General features: G+C 40.1%; 1 protein-coding gene across 4 annotated transcripts in view; it reads left to right on the top strand.

Annotated features, from left to right (window-relative positions):
• The first annotated feature begins 2,152 nt into the window (after positions 1 to 2,152).
• Positions 2,153 to 16,544, top strand: part of USP8 (ubiquitin specific peptidase 8) — a 22,599-nt gene continuing 8,207 nt past the window's right edge. For 3 of the 4 annotated variants that reach the window (XM_038147542.1, XM_038147541.1, XM_038147539.1), the window contains exons 1-11: positions 2,153 to 2,309; positions 6,887 to 7,051; positions 7,705 to 7,849; positions 8,347 to 8,432; positions 10,976 to 11,120; positions 11,751 to 11,808; positions 12,325 to 12,469; positions 12,752 to 12,914; positions 14,085 to 14,229; positions 14,417 to 14,610; positions 15,744 to 16,352. In XM_038147542.1, the coding sequence (XP_038003470.1) occupies positions 6,948 to 7,051; positions 7,705 to 7,849; positions 8,347 to 8,432; positions 10,976 to 11,120; positions 11,751 to 11,808; positions 12,325 to 12,469; positions 12,752 to 12,914; positions 14,085 to 14,229; positions 14,417 to 14,610; positions 15,744 to 16,352 (1,794 nt within the window). In that variant the 5' untranslated portion in view covers positions 2,153 to 2,309; positions 6,887 to 6,947. Of the gene's footprint in view, positions 2,310 to 5,310; positions 5,390 to 6,886; positions 7,052 to 7,704; positions 7,850 to 8,346; positions 8,433 to 10,975; positions 11,121 to 11,750; positions 11,809 to 12,324; positions 12,470 to 12,751; positions 12,915 to 14,084; positions 14,230 to 14,416; positions 14,611 to 15,743; positions 16,353 to 16,544 lie in introns of all 4 variants that reach the window. The other variant, XM_038147540.1, reaches the window with a different exon arrangement.

Raw genomic sequence — 16,544 nt, 5'->3', positions numbered from 1 at the left:
TAACCGTTCCTTCCTGTCACCTGTGGACTGTTTTTTTCCAGGCGTGCTCAGCCAGAAGGCGGCACTAGAGAACAAATTCAAGCACCTCGGGGCTGCCACTGCTCACCCAGGGCATGGAAACATTAAATCCAACCTTCAGCACACTTCTCTTTCGTTGTTGACAAGCATCTGCGTCTCTCAACAAGGATTTAGCATGTATTGTTATTTTCATTTAGGCAGTAACGGTAGACACAGAAAATGTTACAATGTCCTCACAGGCGTGTGCCAATAAAACAGGAAGACTGTGGTGCTAGCAGCAGTGCTACAGAAAAGCCAAACTTTCCTGACATTATTGACAATCTGTCATAGAGGTGAAGAATGCAGTCTGCATTTATTCCATTAGCACTGTATATCAGTTTTCATTATTATGATCACAAAATAATCACGTCTAGTTTTTTTTATGGGATTCACCAAAACTACATGTAAGAGAGAGACATTGGATATCTGATGTAGGCAAGTCAGAACACATTTCACATCTGTAAAGTATGGTTTCTATTTTACCCTGCTGTAGAAGATGTAAATTTTTTTAGCTAAATAATCTAATACATTCCACTGAAAAGCACACCAATTTCTACTGAAATTATTTTCTTTATTTATTTAATACTGCTACACAAGAGCATACGTGCTGATAGGAAAATGTGTTCTAACCTGAGGCAACCACAGCATGTTATAACTTAATCAACATTATTAGCATGTTTTAACAAGCTCCGGAGTGGGGTAAAGCTAATTGCATAGGCAGCTCCTCCCCAAACACTTCTCTATATATGGCTGGAGTTTGCCCCTCCAAGTAAAACCAAAGATTGTATCACACAGTTTTTTCATATAAGAGAAATAAAGGGGTTCTCTGAGTCCAGTTTGGACAGCAGTGAGTATGAGAGTCAACATTAATTTGTACACATCCCAAGCTCTGACATCACTGGACTTAACCCTTCCATCTTGTCATAACTACCTGGCATCACCCACCCTGGCTAAAACACGTACAGCAGGTCTGAAAAAGGCACTTACAAGAGCGTGGTGTTATTAATATTCAGTTCAGCTTAAAGTTGTTGGAATCTATTGACTTACTTTGGTATTCACCTTTCCGCACAATAAAGGAGACGTATCACTGTTCTCATTTCTCCCAAACCTTTGACATGCCTGAACACTGACACATCCTGCAAACTACAGATGGAGAAATTGTCTGAGCCTTTCATGTGCCCAGTACCAACCAACATTACTGTACCACTAGGTACTGTGATACAGTTCAGCTTCCAGAAGTATTTTGGAAGGCTACATGGAGACAGGCATCTCCATGTTTTCTAAAGTCACTGATGGAAACTCACAAGACATTTCCATTGGCAAAACTGAGTACCAGGTTGAAATGTAGTTGTTGAATCCCCTCACCCTCCAACACAGTTAGGGGACAGGCCAGGATTGTGGCAGCACAGAGCATCTTCTCCATTTGTTTAAAATCTCCACGGCACGACCAGCCTCTCCCCTTTTCCCAGCATCACTGTACCAGCACGGCCACACATACCTGCCATCCCTGAGATACGATGCTTGTAGTAATACAAGACGCACAGAAAACACTGTCATTAACAGAAAACTTGGAGTGTCCCCTATCAATCCAGTTTTCTCTAAATTAAAAATAAGATATGTTTATAAAGAGGTGTCTCGCTTTCCCACACCAGATTGCACAGTGCAGTGAGCCAGTTTAACACCCCATACAAACACTGGGATGTCCTACAGACTGTGACAGACCCCAGAGCCCGCTCTTGGTGCCTTGGGCACAGTAAGAAATCTCCCGCTCCCAAGACGAGGAGCCAGGTCCGGCGGGGCAGCAGCTCATGGGGGCCGGCAGGGCACGGCAGGTAACCTCGCGCCCCCTCGGAGCGCTCCCCAGAGCCGGCGGGTGGTGTTGGGCGAGTCACCGCGTCTCCCTCCTCTCACACCGCCCCCGGAGCCACCCCAGCTCTGAGGCAGCTCCACGGCGGCCGTGGGTCGGCGTCCCCCGCCCGCCCCGGCGCTGCCGCGCCCCGCAGGGTCCGCGGGCCGGCGGCACGGCCGCCCCGCACCCGCACGGCCCGAGCCGGCCCCGCGGCACGGATAGGGCCGTGACAGTCCCCGCCCCCGCGGGGAGCGGGGCCCGGCAGGAGGGAGGGAAGCAGGGAGGGAGGGACGCCGCCGAGTTCCGCCCCAGCAGCCATGGCCGCGTAGCGTCTCCTCGGCGGCCGCGCTCGGACATGGGCCTGCCCCGGGCCGGCGGGCGGAGGCGGCGAGTCCCCGCGACGGTGAGTGCGCGGCCGGGGCGGCTCTGGGCCGGCGGCGAGCGAGGCCTGCGGGGCAGGGGGGCTCCCTCCGACGGGGGGGCGGGCGCCCTTGGAGGGATCCCCGGGCCCAGCCCCGCCGTGCGGGGGGAGCGGCCCTCCAGGGGCTGCGGAGGACAGGGAGCCGGTCTGGGCCGCGCCGGGAGAGTCGGGCCTGGCACGGCGGGGAGCCGGCGGTGTGACCTTGGGCAGCCCGCAGTCTCCCAGCCTTAGCCCGGCCGGGGTGAGGAGCGAGCGGGGCCGGCGGAGCCGCCGCCGAGCCCGAGAGCGGCCGGAGGAAGATGGCAGGGAAGCGGCGCTTCCCAGAGTGCCGCACTCCTGCGGCCCGCGAGCTGCGGTGTCATGGAGATTGCCACAGCCCGGCCGGGCCGCCGCAGCGCTATTGACCGCCCGCTTAGAAACTTGAAGGAGTTGTCTGCCTCCTCGTCACCTCCCCGGCTTCTTATCACCTCTGCTGTTTGCCTACGCCTTGTAAATGTTCATTTATCTAAATAACAAGTGGAACTATTTGTGGTTTTACTTAGATGGAATAACTTTCAAACTTCCTGCAGAAAACCCAGTGTATTTTAGAAACTTTATAGTGTCTTTCTTTCCCCTCGGTATCAGTGAAACTGTTGGATGGTTGTCTGTCAAAGGGTTTTCTCACTGCGTGGAGAGGAGAGAGTCCTTGCGAGGCTTGGCAGTGCGGGTTGGTGCAGGTTTCAGCACGGTACGTGCCTGGAGAGAGACTCCTGGTGTGTTATTGCCCTGGAACCAGAAGAATGGTGAAAGTTTGGAGACTCTCTGGGAGCATAATGAGCTTGCCATAAGAAGCCCCAGTAGTTACAATCATCCTATGCACATTAGGTTACAGGACCAAGGCCTGTAGTATTAACAGTAGCCGAGCCTGGAAGAGAGCTAGAGGACTCACAGAACTGAATATGCTGATTGATTGTGTAGTTCAGTCATTGACTAATTCTCGGTCTCTAGACTCAAACTGATAATCTTAGCAAAACCAACTCTTGTGTACTAAGTGCAGACAGTAAAACTTAATTTTGAGGGAACTGAGTAGCTTAATGCTCATGAGAAATCCATTTCTCATTTGCTCAAGTGCTATAGACAAAAATAAGTAAGTGAATAATACTTTATTACATACCTGAATTGGTGATGCACATTACTTGTGTCAGTATTTCACAATGTTTTAGTGTGTGCACTGCTTGCAGTGTAACTGCTTCAGTGCGTTGTTCTTTCTGTAGTCATTCCACTTAAAGCTTACTCATATCCTTAGTGAAACTGGCATGATAATTAGATGTTGAAAAACCTGTTACCAACAGGTATGTTTCTCTGTCAGGGTAAAACTATCCATTCTAAGTATGTCAAATGCCTATAATCATATAAGCATGACTTCACTTATATTTAGGGATATTGGCCTTGTTTTCAGCACTCATAGGTATGAAGAAGGGGCCAGAAATAATGCTTCAGCTGGGGCTAGAAAAGGTCTCAGGTTTTGAGTTTGATCTTAATTTTTAAGATAAAAGTTGACAAACCTGGAATAGCTTCTTCCTCATAGGGTTGACTAAAAGTAGATTTAGCTATTACAACTTCTTCAGTCCCCTGTATGCATGGGTTTATGATCCAGTTTTCTTTGATGTTGACTAGTTCCAAACTGTATTTGTGCAACTGGATTTTGCTGGATTCCTCCACTGAGACTAGGCCAGTTAGGAATCTGATAGCTGCAAAAAAATTGTGTTCAAAATCAGATGACAGTATTTATCAATGAAGGAGCTGATTTGGACTCTGAAATTACAGTCTTCCCAAAGCTTGCTCAAAAATTAAGGAAATAAAACCATGTTCATTTGAATATGAAGAAAATTAAGGTAATGCACATCTTAACATTTAGTAGAAGCTTAAGAAATTTTAAGGGTCCTTACAAGCTAAGACTGAGCAGTCAACAATGGTCAGTCTGTAGTAACTAAAATCCACTTGGGGCATTTGTGATGCATAAACCGGAAGATGTTAGTTATAGATCCAAAATTAAGATTATGTATAGAAAAATGTCTTAGAAACTGCAGCTGAAACCTCATATCAACTTACCACATATGCTGGGTGTATTTCGATGAAGTATGTAGTTGAGAATTTGATTTTTTAAGAAGTTTAGAAAATGTTGTTCCTTATCCATTCTTTCTTATTTCACTGCAGTATATTGTATGAATTGTGGTGCTGTGGGAGGTCAAAGGTAATACCTTATTCATCAGATACTATGGTTAGATGTTCATGTTTTAAAAAAGGTATAGAAGTTTCATTTAATCAGAAAATAAAAGTTCAGCAGTGAACTTGCATGGCAGTTTAAAGACCTGCAGTTATAATTTAAGTGACTGTAGGAAAATGTGGAAAGACAATTTTTGTTTCAGACCAAAGCTCAGAGGTGGCTTTTATTTACTAGTTCTGTATTTGTATAGATGATGTTCCAGATCTGCCCTTTTCAAGGTGTGTCAGCAACACTTGAGAATTTACTGACATCATTAAATGGTTCATCTTCCACATAATCTTGAGCTTTATTTTTGCTCATATGCACACAGCACTCTAATGCTATGTGCATATCTTATTCAGACTGCGTATTTAGTTACAATATTCTGTCAGAACACAACCAAATGCTGCCACTTAAGATTAAGAAAATACTGGTTACATAAGAGAGCAAACATTGAAGATATATTTGGAAAGGACTTAAAAGCTTCAAAGGAAAAGTCTATTTACAGTTCCATGGAAAAAAAAAAAGCCAGGTAAAGACATGCTCTGAAGGTAGAATGAGACAAGCAATACTAAAATCTTAATAAGAGTGAAGCCTCTCTTTATGAGGTTGCAAAAAGTATGTCTTTGTTTTATGCTAAAAGGCTTTTGTACTGTGAAGGTTTTCTTTGGGGCACGGAATGTCTGTGTTTTGTTTCTAGTGCATGCAGTTCTAATGAATTATCTGCCTTGTTTTCAGCTCCTAAGTATCTCCCTGAAAGTTACAATTGAATGAATGACACATCATATAGAAAAGACAATGTTTTAGGATGAGTGAGGTATGGGATGTGTTTTTAATTCTATGTATTAAAGATAGTATTTGAAGACTTCAGTACTTACTTTATAACTTTATAGAATTATCTGGAAATTAGTCTACTAAGAGAGGATTTTAAACAAATTTTTCAGTTTTAAAAAGCTGATACCTAGTTATCAAGGGAATTAGCAAGTACAGCATCTGTGTTCGAGCAGTAAGTTATTTTGCTAGATACTGTTTAGTCTGACCTTGGCATACCAGACATTACACCAAAGGTTTGTGTTAACTTAGTGTCTTTGTTTGATAACCAGTTCCTAGACCAACAAGAGTCAACCTGGCAATACCCTGTGCAGTAACACTTCAAGGAGTACAACAGCTCTGAGCCTTGGGAAGGGATCCCATTCCCACCTTCGCTTCTCATTCTTGACTGCACATGCCAACTGCTGCCCTTGCACAAGCTATATAGCCTTTCTGCTTCTTCAGCAGGCTGAATTGGCTCAAAAAGAGTTTGGAGAAGTACCAGAACAGCATGAGAAAGAGGAAGGGAAATTGGGACTACCTCATTGAGTGGCAGTCAGCTACTGATCAATTTGGTCAGATGAAACTTCCCTCTGAGGTCACTGGCTGGTTTTTTTTGGTCACACTTGATGCTGATCACATTGAGAGTGAACGAGAAATGCTCTACCTTCATCTTGTCAAAAGCCACGTGGCTTTTCTCTACTAGGAAATAACTTTCTTGCTGATATCATTTGAGTGTCTGTCTTGTAATGAGTCCCCTTTCATTCCTTCAGTATTGCTCACATCTGAATGTCTCACCTCTTGCTTGTGAGGGGGCTTCGTTCCTCCCCTGCCACCCCCAAGGCTAAAATAGCTCACTGCGTGCTAGCTGCAAAGAGTTTTAGTTAGACTGTCTGCAGGAGACTTCATGGACTTCCCTATCTCAGATAACATGATGTAACAGTCCCTTGTGACCAAACTGCTTAACTATTTCATGGCTACCTGGAGAGCACTTTCAAATGAAAGCTCAAAGTCAATGGTACCAAGGAGTTGAAGACCTACAGGATTTCCAAAATGTTTCAGTAGACTTTATTGGTAGCAGCCTTCCTGTTCTCAGCTTATCTCTTAGCAAGACATTAGAAGTCATTTTTCAGAGAGAGTAATGTGTATTTGCAGAGTACACAGGAGTCAGCTATTTTTTTATAGTATACTTGCTGGCATTTCAGTAGAATAAATTTGCTAGATATGATGGTTTTGAACATTCATGAGTCAGCATTGCTTTTTTTTTTTTTTTCTGTTAGCACCTTATTGCTGGACATTCTCGATCAATTATCTGAAGTGATTTCAAATAATTCTGTCACTTTGAGAGGATTAATTTATACTATTAATTGTTCAGACACTCTGTTTGCTAGCTCACATAAGGTGAGATAAATTAGGTAATAAACCTACACAGATAACTATAACTACTATACTAAAAGTAATTGGAATATAATTTGGCTCTTCCTACCCTTTTTTCCTCCTCCAGAAAAATAGAGACTTCTAAGAAGCTGTAACATCCTAGAAGGGGCATAAGTAATAATATTAACATGCCTGCTGTGGCATCTGTACCTAAGGAGCTATACCTCTCTACTTCATTGAAAGATCTCAACAAGAAGACTGAAGTAAAACCTGAAAAGACCAGTACAAAAAGGTATATATGTTATAATTGATTTTGAATTAATACTTCAAATATTAGTGGTTCCAGAACAAATTTGTAGTGGATCTAAATTTCCTTCATTATTTCTGCTAGATACAAAATCTTCAGTAGTCATATATGGCTCTCAGCTGTCTCATTGGATGTGCTTACTGCCTTAAGAAGTCACTTGGCATACTGCCAAAACATGACTTGGACAGAGCACAATGCCCATGAAAATCTGCATACTTAGAAGAAAGGTTACATAAATACAAATCTGTAAAAATAACAAAACCTTTAGCAAGTGTCTGAATGCTTTGCCTCTAGCATTTTTAGACAATCAGTGATTTAATTTTGTCTTACTATGATTTAGTTTTTCCTAGAAAGAAAGTTATTCTTAGAAGGGAAGAGTACCTTTTTCCATATATCACTATGGTATTTAATTATGGAAGACTTTAAATAAGGCTGGTAAACAAACTAGCAAATATAAACATTATTTGGAGGGACATGATTGCAATTCATATTTAATGAAAGCTTTATATTAAGGTGGTAAAATCAAATGCTTAATATATGGGTGAAACCTGTAAACACTTAAGATGGCATCTTGTAATGAAAAGGTGTTTGAGGACAAGTCAACAATTATGTGCTTTACTCTTCTTCTTTGGTTTCAGTTATGTGCAGAGTGCCCTTAAGATTTTCAAGGCAGCAGAGGAAAGCAGACTGGATGGAGATGAAGAAAAAGCTTATATCCTATACATGAAATATGTGGCTGTTTATAACCTTATTAGAAAGAGACCTGATTTTAAGCAGCAGCAGGTATAAAAGCTTTCTGACTGATCTCTTCTGCATTGGTCAAAGTATGAGAAGTACAGAGAATTACACTAATACACATTCCAATTCAAAGGATCACATTGATATTAAGTAAACTGTCTCACTTATGTTGCTATTTTTTCTTTCTTGTTTTCTGACAAGTCTGGTGTTAATATTTTACAGGTTTTTTTGGGTTTTTTTATGTATGAACTATACAAATTGCCAGATCTGTGAATATTTTTTCGTGGAAAGATATTCTTGTAATTTTTAGCAGTCAGACTTTTTTGGTGAAGTTGCCTTGTCTAGCCTCTATTTATTAGTGCTAGAAAGCAAAACTCATGTTTGTATGGAAAATATTACGATATTATGATTCAAACCAGTTCTTTTTTTTAGCATTAATATTATTATAATATCAATTCTCCATACATTAGTGACTCTTGATATGCATAGAGGTAGGCATTGTTAAACTGTATATTTATGTGATGTGATGCTTGTCATTTTAGGATTATTTTCATTCAATTCTGGGACCTACAAATTTAAAAAAAGCTCTTGATGAAGCTGAAATTCTGTCAGACAGCCTTAAACTCAGGTATGTATCATAGTTAATGGCTAAGACATTGTTCCTTTAACCTCGAGCCTGTATCTGTGCCAAGTGCAGATTTTCATGCTATTTAGTAGTAAGCAATTGCACTTGAGTAAACCATAGGTACCTGAAACTCTGAAGAGCTTAAATTTATTCCCAGAAGTCTTTTACTAGAGATAATTTTCACTGCCACACACTAATTTTGTACACTTTCTGCTAATTCCTGGTAGGTTTGCTTTGTTGAGAGTGTCTCTTAGTTTTGTTAATTGACTAATAAAAAGACCACAAGGTCTGAAGTACATATACAGGAGAGATGATCAGGAGCAATTTCCTCCTCAGCCTTTTAATCATAGGTCATCTGAGCCCAAATATATTAATGAACGTTCCTAATAATCAGATAGGCTAAAAAGTCCCCCTAGTCTGGATGTAGTTTATACTAAGAAATGCCAGGTTTTGATTCTTTAGCCACACCTTTCCTCTGCCACTTGCAGATATGTGTAAGGAATGCACAGTTCTGCCAGTATGTAATTGAGCAGATGCTAATGGGCTTTTGAGTACCTGATTATCAGCTGTCAAGTGACACAATCTTTGTGTCATTAGACATGAAATTGTGTTAGTGAGAAGTTGTAAGGTAGGGTCTATCTTTAGGTGATATTTAGCACAGTAGTTCTTAATTCCAGCTTTCTCTGCTTCTTGCATCCTTAGCGACTTTCTCACTCTTTTAACTCTCTCTCTGCAGCTGAGCACATGTCCCTTCACAAGTGTCTTGTCCCACCCCCCTCCTCCCAAGTATTCTTGTGAAAGTGTATTTTATGCCCTCCAAAGTGCTAAATCTATAAAGTTAGTTTAGGCGAACTGTGAGTGCAGTTACATGTATGTGAAGAGTGACTTCATAGAGATCTCATGACACTGTGTATGAAACAATCTTTAGATTTTCTTTGTTTAGGTGAGTCTTACAATTAAACACAGCTAGAAATTCACTGTAAGAGTAAACATTGACAGAATCAGAGAAACCTAAAATATAGAGACTTGTTGTTTAAATAGCTTATGTCTTTTTATGAAAGGAACAGAGTTTTGAAGCTGACGCAGTAACTTTTAACTACTTTGGCAAAATGTGTAAATATTTAAAGGTAACAGAAATGAAACATGACTCCTGCGTAACTACAGAAGTAGTTTCAAGGAAATTATTTGTATAACTTCTTCTCCAGGCAGTAGGCCAGCAAATAGTTTGAATGTTAATTGTTAACTAAAAGTAGAGCTTATGAAACTTGTATAGGGGCAGGAATGCTTACATGAATGACCTACTACATGCTTCAGAAGTATAAATAGGAAATTGATGGGTAAATATTTCATACTGACCAAATTAAACTAAAATCTGAAATATGCTTTAGTGTCATTAACTCCAAGCGGGAACAAAATGCTCAGTTCTAACTTACAATGCCTGTGCCAAATCAAGAAGCCTGTTTAAAAATAAAATTACAGACTTGCTGCCTCCTTCCTATTAGTGGGCAATTAGTGCAGTAGACTTGGAGGTGGAATTTGATTGAATGAACTAGGTTATTAACACAGTACTTCTGAACTGAAATACAGCTGTATTGTCATGGTTATTTTAACCCTCATTACGCAACATCTGGTTAAAATGAGCGCTTACTAACACAGTTCTGAGTTCATGTTTTCCTTCTTGCTTCAGTCATCCAAATTGTTAGGTCAAACATTCTATTTTTGTTTTATGATACTAGTAACCCTTCAGCTTCTCAGCTGTAGGAAATGTAAGTGAATACTGTTGAACAATGATGTGACTGTACAAACCTCCAGTGGGTGATCTGAAAACTGCAGTTTGGAGATCACTGGCTTACAATACCATGATTGTCCTTCCAGTGGTGAAAGGCTGGGAGGGTAATTTTCAAATCTGATGCTTTATGAAAAGGACAGGTATATGCAAGACCTCATTCCCCAAAACTCCTTGTAGTTCTTGCATTGGCTTCCCTGTAGGCCCAGGTTTGAAACAAGCACCAGGCACACAGGTGAGCACATCATGGAGTCAACTTACATTCTGAAGGTGATTACTGTGTAAGTAGTTCTGATCCAAAGTCCCAGAAAAAGCAAATTTAGATATCTGAACTTACTCTTCACTGGCTCCATTGCAAAATGAAATAGAATACGTGGGATGGCTGTTGTAGTATATTGGAGTTTACTTGTAAGTCACCAGTACCTCCCCTTTTCTGTGGAAGGTAAAACATTCAGAGATACCATAGCTAAGCATGACCCCAGGTTTGAAGAAAAAATAGCTTTATAATCAGTGGCTATGTAATAGGACTCAAACCAAGATTTAACAATAAGAAAACCAACCCAAAAGTGGGAGAAATAAGACCACGTAGGAAGCAAAATGGAGTTTGTTGGAATACAAAAATTGGCAATACTTTAACTTCTTAAAATTCTAAGTACTTCTTTTAAAGTTTTTGACTGAATACTTAGTGATTTTGATATTAATAATCCAAGGTTAGCCAAAACCACAACATTGAAGAAATGGCACTTTTTTCCCCCAATAGATATGAGGAAGCTGAAGTTCGGAAGAGACTTGAAGAGAGGGACAGACAAGAGCTGCAGAAAAAGCAAGAACCAAAAGATGATGGAAAGAGCTCAGCCAAAACCTCCTCAGAAAGTGCTGTGGATTCCAAAGGAAAAAGCCAAAGGGTAAGTGAAGATGTTTACAAACTCTAATTCAATGTGAATGTATAGTTTCAGTCTAGAATTTGGTCTCTACTAGTAGCAATTTCCAGTTCAGAATCAAGGTGGGAGTTTTTGAATTAATCGACACTCTCTGTAACCCTTTTTTGACATTTCTTTGGGATATGTGAAGTCCTAGTAGCCTCCAAGTCTTGTATAAGATAGACTGAGCTTTATAATTAAGTCAAATTCTGTTTTATGCCAGAATTAGTGCAAAAAACCCAAGGTAATGGTGACAAACTGATATTAAGGATAACATGTTTCCATTTTAGGGGAAGGTTGACTTTTTAGCAGTAGTATGGAAACAATTAACACTTAATTCTCAACAAATACTTAAAGAATTTCTTCTGGTAGATGATGGTGTCCCAGATTGTACTACCTTTCTAACTGTTTTCTGTCTAGGCAGGGCAGCAACCTCAGTATCTTTTGAGTACATTTGTCAGCACATCTTCAGAAGCAGCTCCCTTGTGCTGTGCTTGTTCCCATGGCTTAAATGACAAGTTTCCTTCAGGCTCTGTGAGAGTCATTGTCTGTTGGCCACCTTAGTTCTCAGTATTACATGCTAAACTCTTTTTTTTTCCTTTTTCCCTTATATAGATTAATGGTGAAACAAAGCATTCACTGGAAAGAAAAGATCAGTCTGATAGCCTGAGTGGTAAGAGATGCAATGCTCGCACTAATGTGAAAAAGGTTTCTGTATGACTGTGCACTAATCACCTCACAGCTGCAGTCCTTCTCAGGAGTCATCTCACAGTTCAAATATTTTGATGAAGTTCTAGTATCCTGCATTTCAGTTACAACAAATCAGTAATTCCTTAAACTCCGTATTAAAGCCTTCGTTATGTCTCATGAACTTAAGAGGAATATCTGCAGCACGTCATTCACAAATGCTTGCCTATATAGCTTGATTTAAATGAGACCACAATACGTTAAACTTGTTTATCACTGAAATATTCAGTATTGTCTAATCTAACAGATCAGGTGCTGATCACTACAGCAGTGGGAGCAAAAGACCTACGCTGTAATGTCTCACCTCCATGACTTTGTGGGACTTCTTAGTTCTCTTTTATCTGTTTGCAGTCTTGATTGCACCAGTCAGATACCATAGCCATTCATAGCTATCTTCATTTATAATGGAACTTCTTACATGTAATTGCTTCTCTCTATCAAGGAGCAGTCACACCTGAGAGACTGTTTGCAATGATGTCAGATAAAAATATTGAATTGCTTATAATGGATGCTCGAAAATCAAAGGATTATCAGGAATCCTGTATTCCAAAATCCATCAGTGTCCCAGAAGAAGCTATCCATCCTGGGTAAGTCATGATGTTAAATGAGAGTGAAAGATTAAATTTTCTAAAAAAGTACATGCTTTTAAAGCTTTTACACCTAGTGTCAGAATTCCTGCTGTGTACCAGTGGGTGAGATGTATCTGCACAGCTCTGTTCTTGAACACTATGTTCTATCTTGTTCTATGTACTGACTTCAACACAATGTATATTTATTTTATCCAAGCACATAAACATCTATGGATTATATATTGTTGGACAAAATGTTACTTGTACATGAATCTTTAAATGCATTTTAATACATTTCAGAGATACTGCTTACCTTATTGAAGCTAGACTCCCAGAGGATTCTAGGGATTCATGGAAGAGGAGAGGACAGTTCCATTATGTTATACTGCTAGACTGGTTTAGTTCTGCTGAAGACTTAAAGCTGGGAACAACTCTACAGAGCCTGAAAGATGCACTTTTTAAGGTTGGCAGATTTCATCCTTTACTTCATTAATTAATTCATCATAGTAAATAAGGCCTTGAAGCACTTGTATTTACAAAGTATATGGAGGCCTTAATGACACTTGGTTGAGTTTTCAAAGCCTGCTTGTTTTGATAGCAGAAGTGTAGTTTGAAGTTTCACACTGTACTCGAGTAGAGGACAGTATAATTTATAAAACAGGTAAACAGCAGAATGATTCAACTCACTTCCTCAACAAGGAGCTCATCAACTTAGAGTTTTTTCCTGACAGAGTTATTTGGGAAAGTACTTTTAGTCCTGTTTCCCAGGAACAGTCACCCTGTCTCCTGTATTAGCAACAGTAATTCCTTATCCCTGGAAACTGGTTGGTCACCTACTTTGCAGTCCTGTCAGCCAGGTGGTACTTCCTACAGTGGAGGGGCTGCAATGAAGGAGGCTCCAGAAATATTTTCAGCACAGTTAACTTTTCTGCATTTCTGAATATAACTTTTAGGAAAACATTAAATTTGAATTTCATCAGTGCAGGAAGCTTACAGGCTCCACAGTGAGGAGATGCCCAACATTTTCAAGTCAAATTCTCTGTGGCTGTGTTGTCCCTCCTCTGTACAGTGGTGGCTCTTGTGAAAGACTGCAAATCTTTCTGTTACCTTGACAGTCAGGACTGGGGTTCGGAGATAGTTCAGCAGTTCTCCTCCTTCATTGCTTTAGAGACTGTTTTCTATACTGTCTTGTTCATGTACTAGAGCTGAGGACATCAGGAGGAGGGCAGTCTGAACCCTGAACTCTCAAGGGGTTTCAGAAAGTCAGTGTTATTCTTTCTAAATCACTAATCCCTCAGCAAACATACCAGATAAGAAACTGAAGCAAATACTGTAATAAAAATACTTTTCTGTGTGGAGGACTGTTATGTGAAGTAGCAGTAAGTGGTTCTTTTTTTACTGGAAATATTCACACCCTGTTGTAGGCAGAGCCAGGAACCCAGCTGTGCTGGGCATTCTCCTCAAACACAAAAAAGATCCCTTTTTTTGCAACCTCTAATTCTTGTTTAAAATCTCAAAAAACAATATCTCAATTTAATGACTAGGCACAGGAATTTAAACAACACTATTAAGCTGTAAAAGTTTACTTTCTATTTTTAAATCAATTAACTTTAAACTTTTTTTTTCCATACAGTGGGAAAGCAAAACCATCCTGCAGAATGAACCTTTAATTCTAGAGGGAGGTTATGAAAACTGGCTCCTTTGTTTTCCCCAGTATACAACAAATGCTAGAGTAACTCCACCCCAGCGTGGCAAGACTGAAGCAGTGACTGTTTCTTGTAAGTATAAAGGATAACACCCCACCAAGCATTCGTAGTTACTGGATGAGTCTTTCATTCATTCAGGTGTTTTTAGGAAAGTCTCGTTATGACTAAAAGCTAAATTTTGGGTTAGAATGGGGGGGTTGTTTTGCTTTTGTGGTTTTGAGAATTCTCTTATGGTTCCCTCCTGTCCCCCCTCCTGCAGTGGATTTTACATATCCATCTCTGGAAGAGCCAGCTCCTGTGCTACCTGTTATTGCTGAAAATGAAGAAATGGGAGATAATTTGGAAGAGAGACTAAAATCACTTAACAGACCAAACGTACAGGATGCTGCTGTTCCAAAATCTGACAGTTCCTTTGTAGTTAACCCCATGTCAGTTACAAGAAGTATCCCTGAGGTAAGCTTTTTGACCTGTTCCTTTTTTTCAGTTAGTATATGGTTAATGTGTTAGAGACCCACCACACCCAGAACTCTAAATCCACAAGTAAACATACTCAATACATTTGTTAAAGCCTTGCACATGAGTATATTGGTACAGAGACTCTTGGTGGTCTCTGAAGCTGTGGTAACTGATCTACAGAATTACATGAAACTAAATACACTCAACAGAATAGCAGAACATTTCATAAATGTTTTTATGTGAGCACGTGAGAAATTCAAGGTCAGCAGTTGATCACTAATTCAGAAAGTTTATAAGTAACCTTTCTACTTAAAGCACATAGGATGAAATACAGAGAGGACAATTAAGCCATGGTTTACCTTGACTGTTCCGCAGGTCTGATTTCCAGCCATTGTATCTTCATTCAAATAATAAAAGATTTAGGTGTTTTGTCACTCTGGGCCCAGTAGTGCAAGTATAGGAATTTGTTTCTTCCTTTCATGCGAATAAAACTTTATAAAAACACCTTTGTAGAGTTCTTACACTGAAATAATACTTTCCTTAGGAGACAAGGCTAAAAGCTCTTCACTTTCAACACTCTAAATGTAGCCTTTAATATAAATTTTGTTTGAGACCCTCTACTGTGCAATTTAGAGACATTATTTCTGTTTGTCCCTGAACCAGATGAGCTTTTATTTCTTCAGAAAATTCACTCCAGCATCAAAAACTACGTACTAACAACAGCCACCCATAAGCCATTCTTAAATACCCCTTCCCATCAAGCAGATCTGCCTTAAACGTGTGCTTTGTCACATGATTGAGAGAGCCAAGCCCAAATTAGGCTGCCTGATTGCCCTAAAATGTTCACCTTTGAAAGGTCAAAAATGGAGGGTTGTGGTAATCAGTGCATAATGCTGTCCTTATGATTCTTTAGGGCTTGTTTTTTAGTTCACACCTGGAATGAATACCTAATTTTACTAACAACCAGTTTGAATGAGAAGATTTAATGAAATTGAAAGATCTCTCTGGCAGAAGTCAATTTGATATAATCTTTATTATCTTACAAATCTCACTTAGGAAGACTCAGCAAAGAGAGTAGGAGTAGCTTTAGTGAGTTGTTCTACACTCTGTGTTCTGCACCTGTGTTACAGGTAGATCGTTCTAAAAAGCCTTCACTAAAAATCCTTGGTGATAACAGAGCAAAACCTCCAAGTACAGTCAGTGACAGCCAGTCTGGTGAGAGTGGAAGAATAGTTCCAGACCGCTCCACAAAGCCCGTGCATGATGGAAGGAACACTCTGACAGAAGAAGAAAAAAGTCGGGTCCATGTAGAAACAGCTGCTTTGTTAGAGAAAAACAGACGGGAAAAGGAACTGCGAGAGAGGCAACAACAGGAACAGAAAGAGAGGCTCAGGAGAGAAAAAGAAGAACAAGAACGAAAAGAACAAGAACAAAAGGCAAAAGAAGAGCAGAAGGAAAAGGAACACAAAGAAAAGCTACAGCAATCAAAAGAGGACAGAGAGCAGGAGAGGGATGAACAAATAAAAAGAGAACAGGAGGAAAAGGAACAAGAAAGAGCACATAGAGAAGCAGTAGAAGCAAAAAGGCAAAATAAAAATGAACCAGAAAACGTTGGTGCAAAAAGGATTGAGATTGACAAAATATCCATGGAAGAAAAAGAAAAGGGAACTCGAACACCAGAAACACAGAAACGGGTATTGGGTGATGCATCTCAGACCTTTGTGACTGTTCCAGGCAAGGTTAGTGAAAAAGAAAATCATCATCAAATGTGAAGTAGTTATGCACTTAAATCATTCTGAATAGTCTAGTTTTAATATAGCAATTTGAAATACATAATTGGATGTTTATTTAGACCACTTTTTACATAAAAGTAGAGGAGAGAGTTAAAAACAAGACATATATAGATGATTTTTTTCCCAAGACAAGCTTGG

The sequence above is a fragment of the Motacilla alba genome, chromosome 10, assembly GCF_015832195.1.
Source record: "Motacilla alba alba isolate MOTALB_02 chromosome 10, Motacilla_alba_V1.0_pri, whole genome shotgun sequence".
In the NCBI taxonomy this organism is placed as follows: Eukaryota; Metazoa; Chordata; class Aves; order Passeriformes; family Motacillidae; genus Motacilla; species Motacilla alba.
The sequence above is the reverse complement of the archived record's forward strand: the minus strand, read 5'-3'. Positions and strand labels throughout refer to the sequence as shown.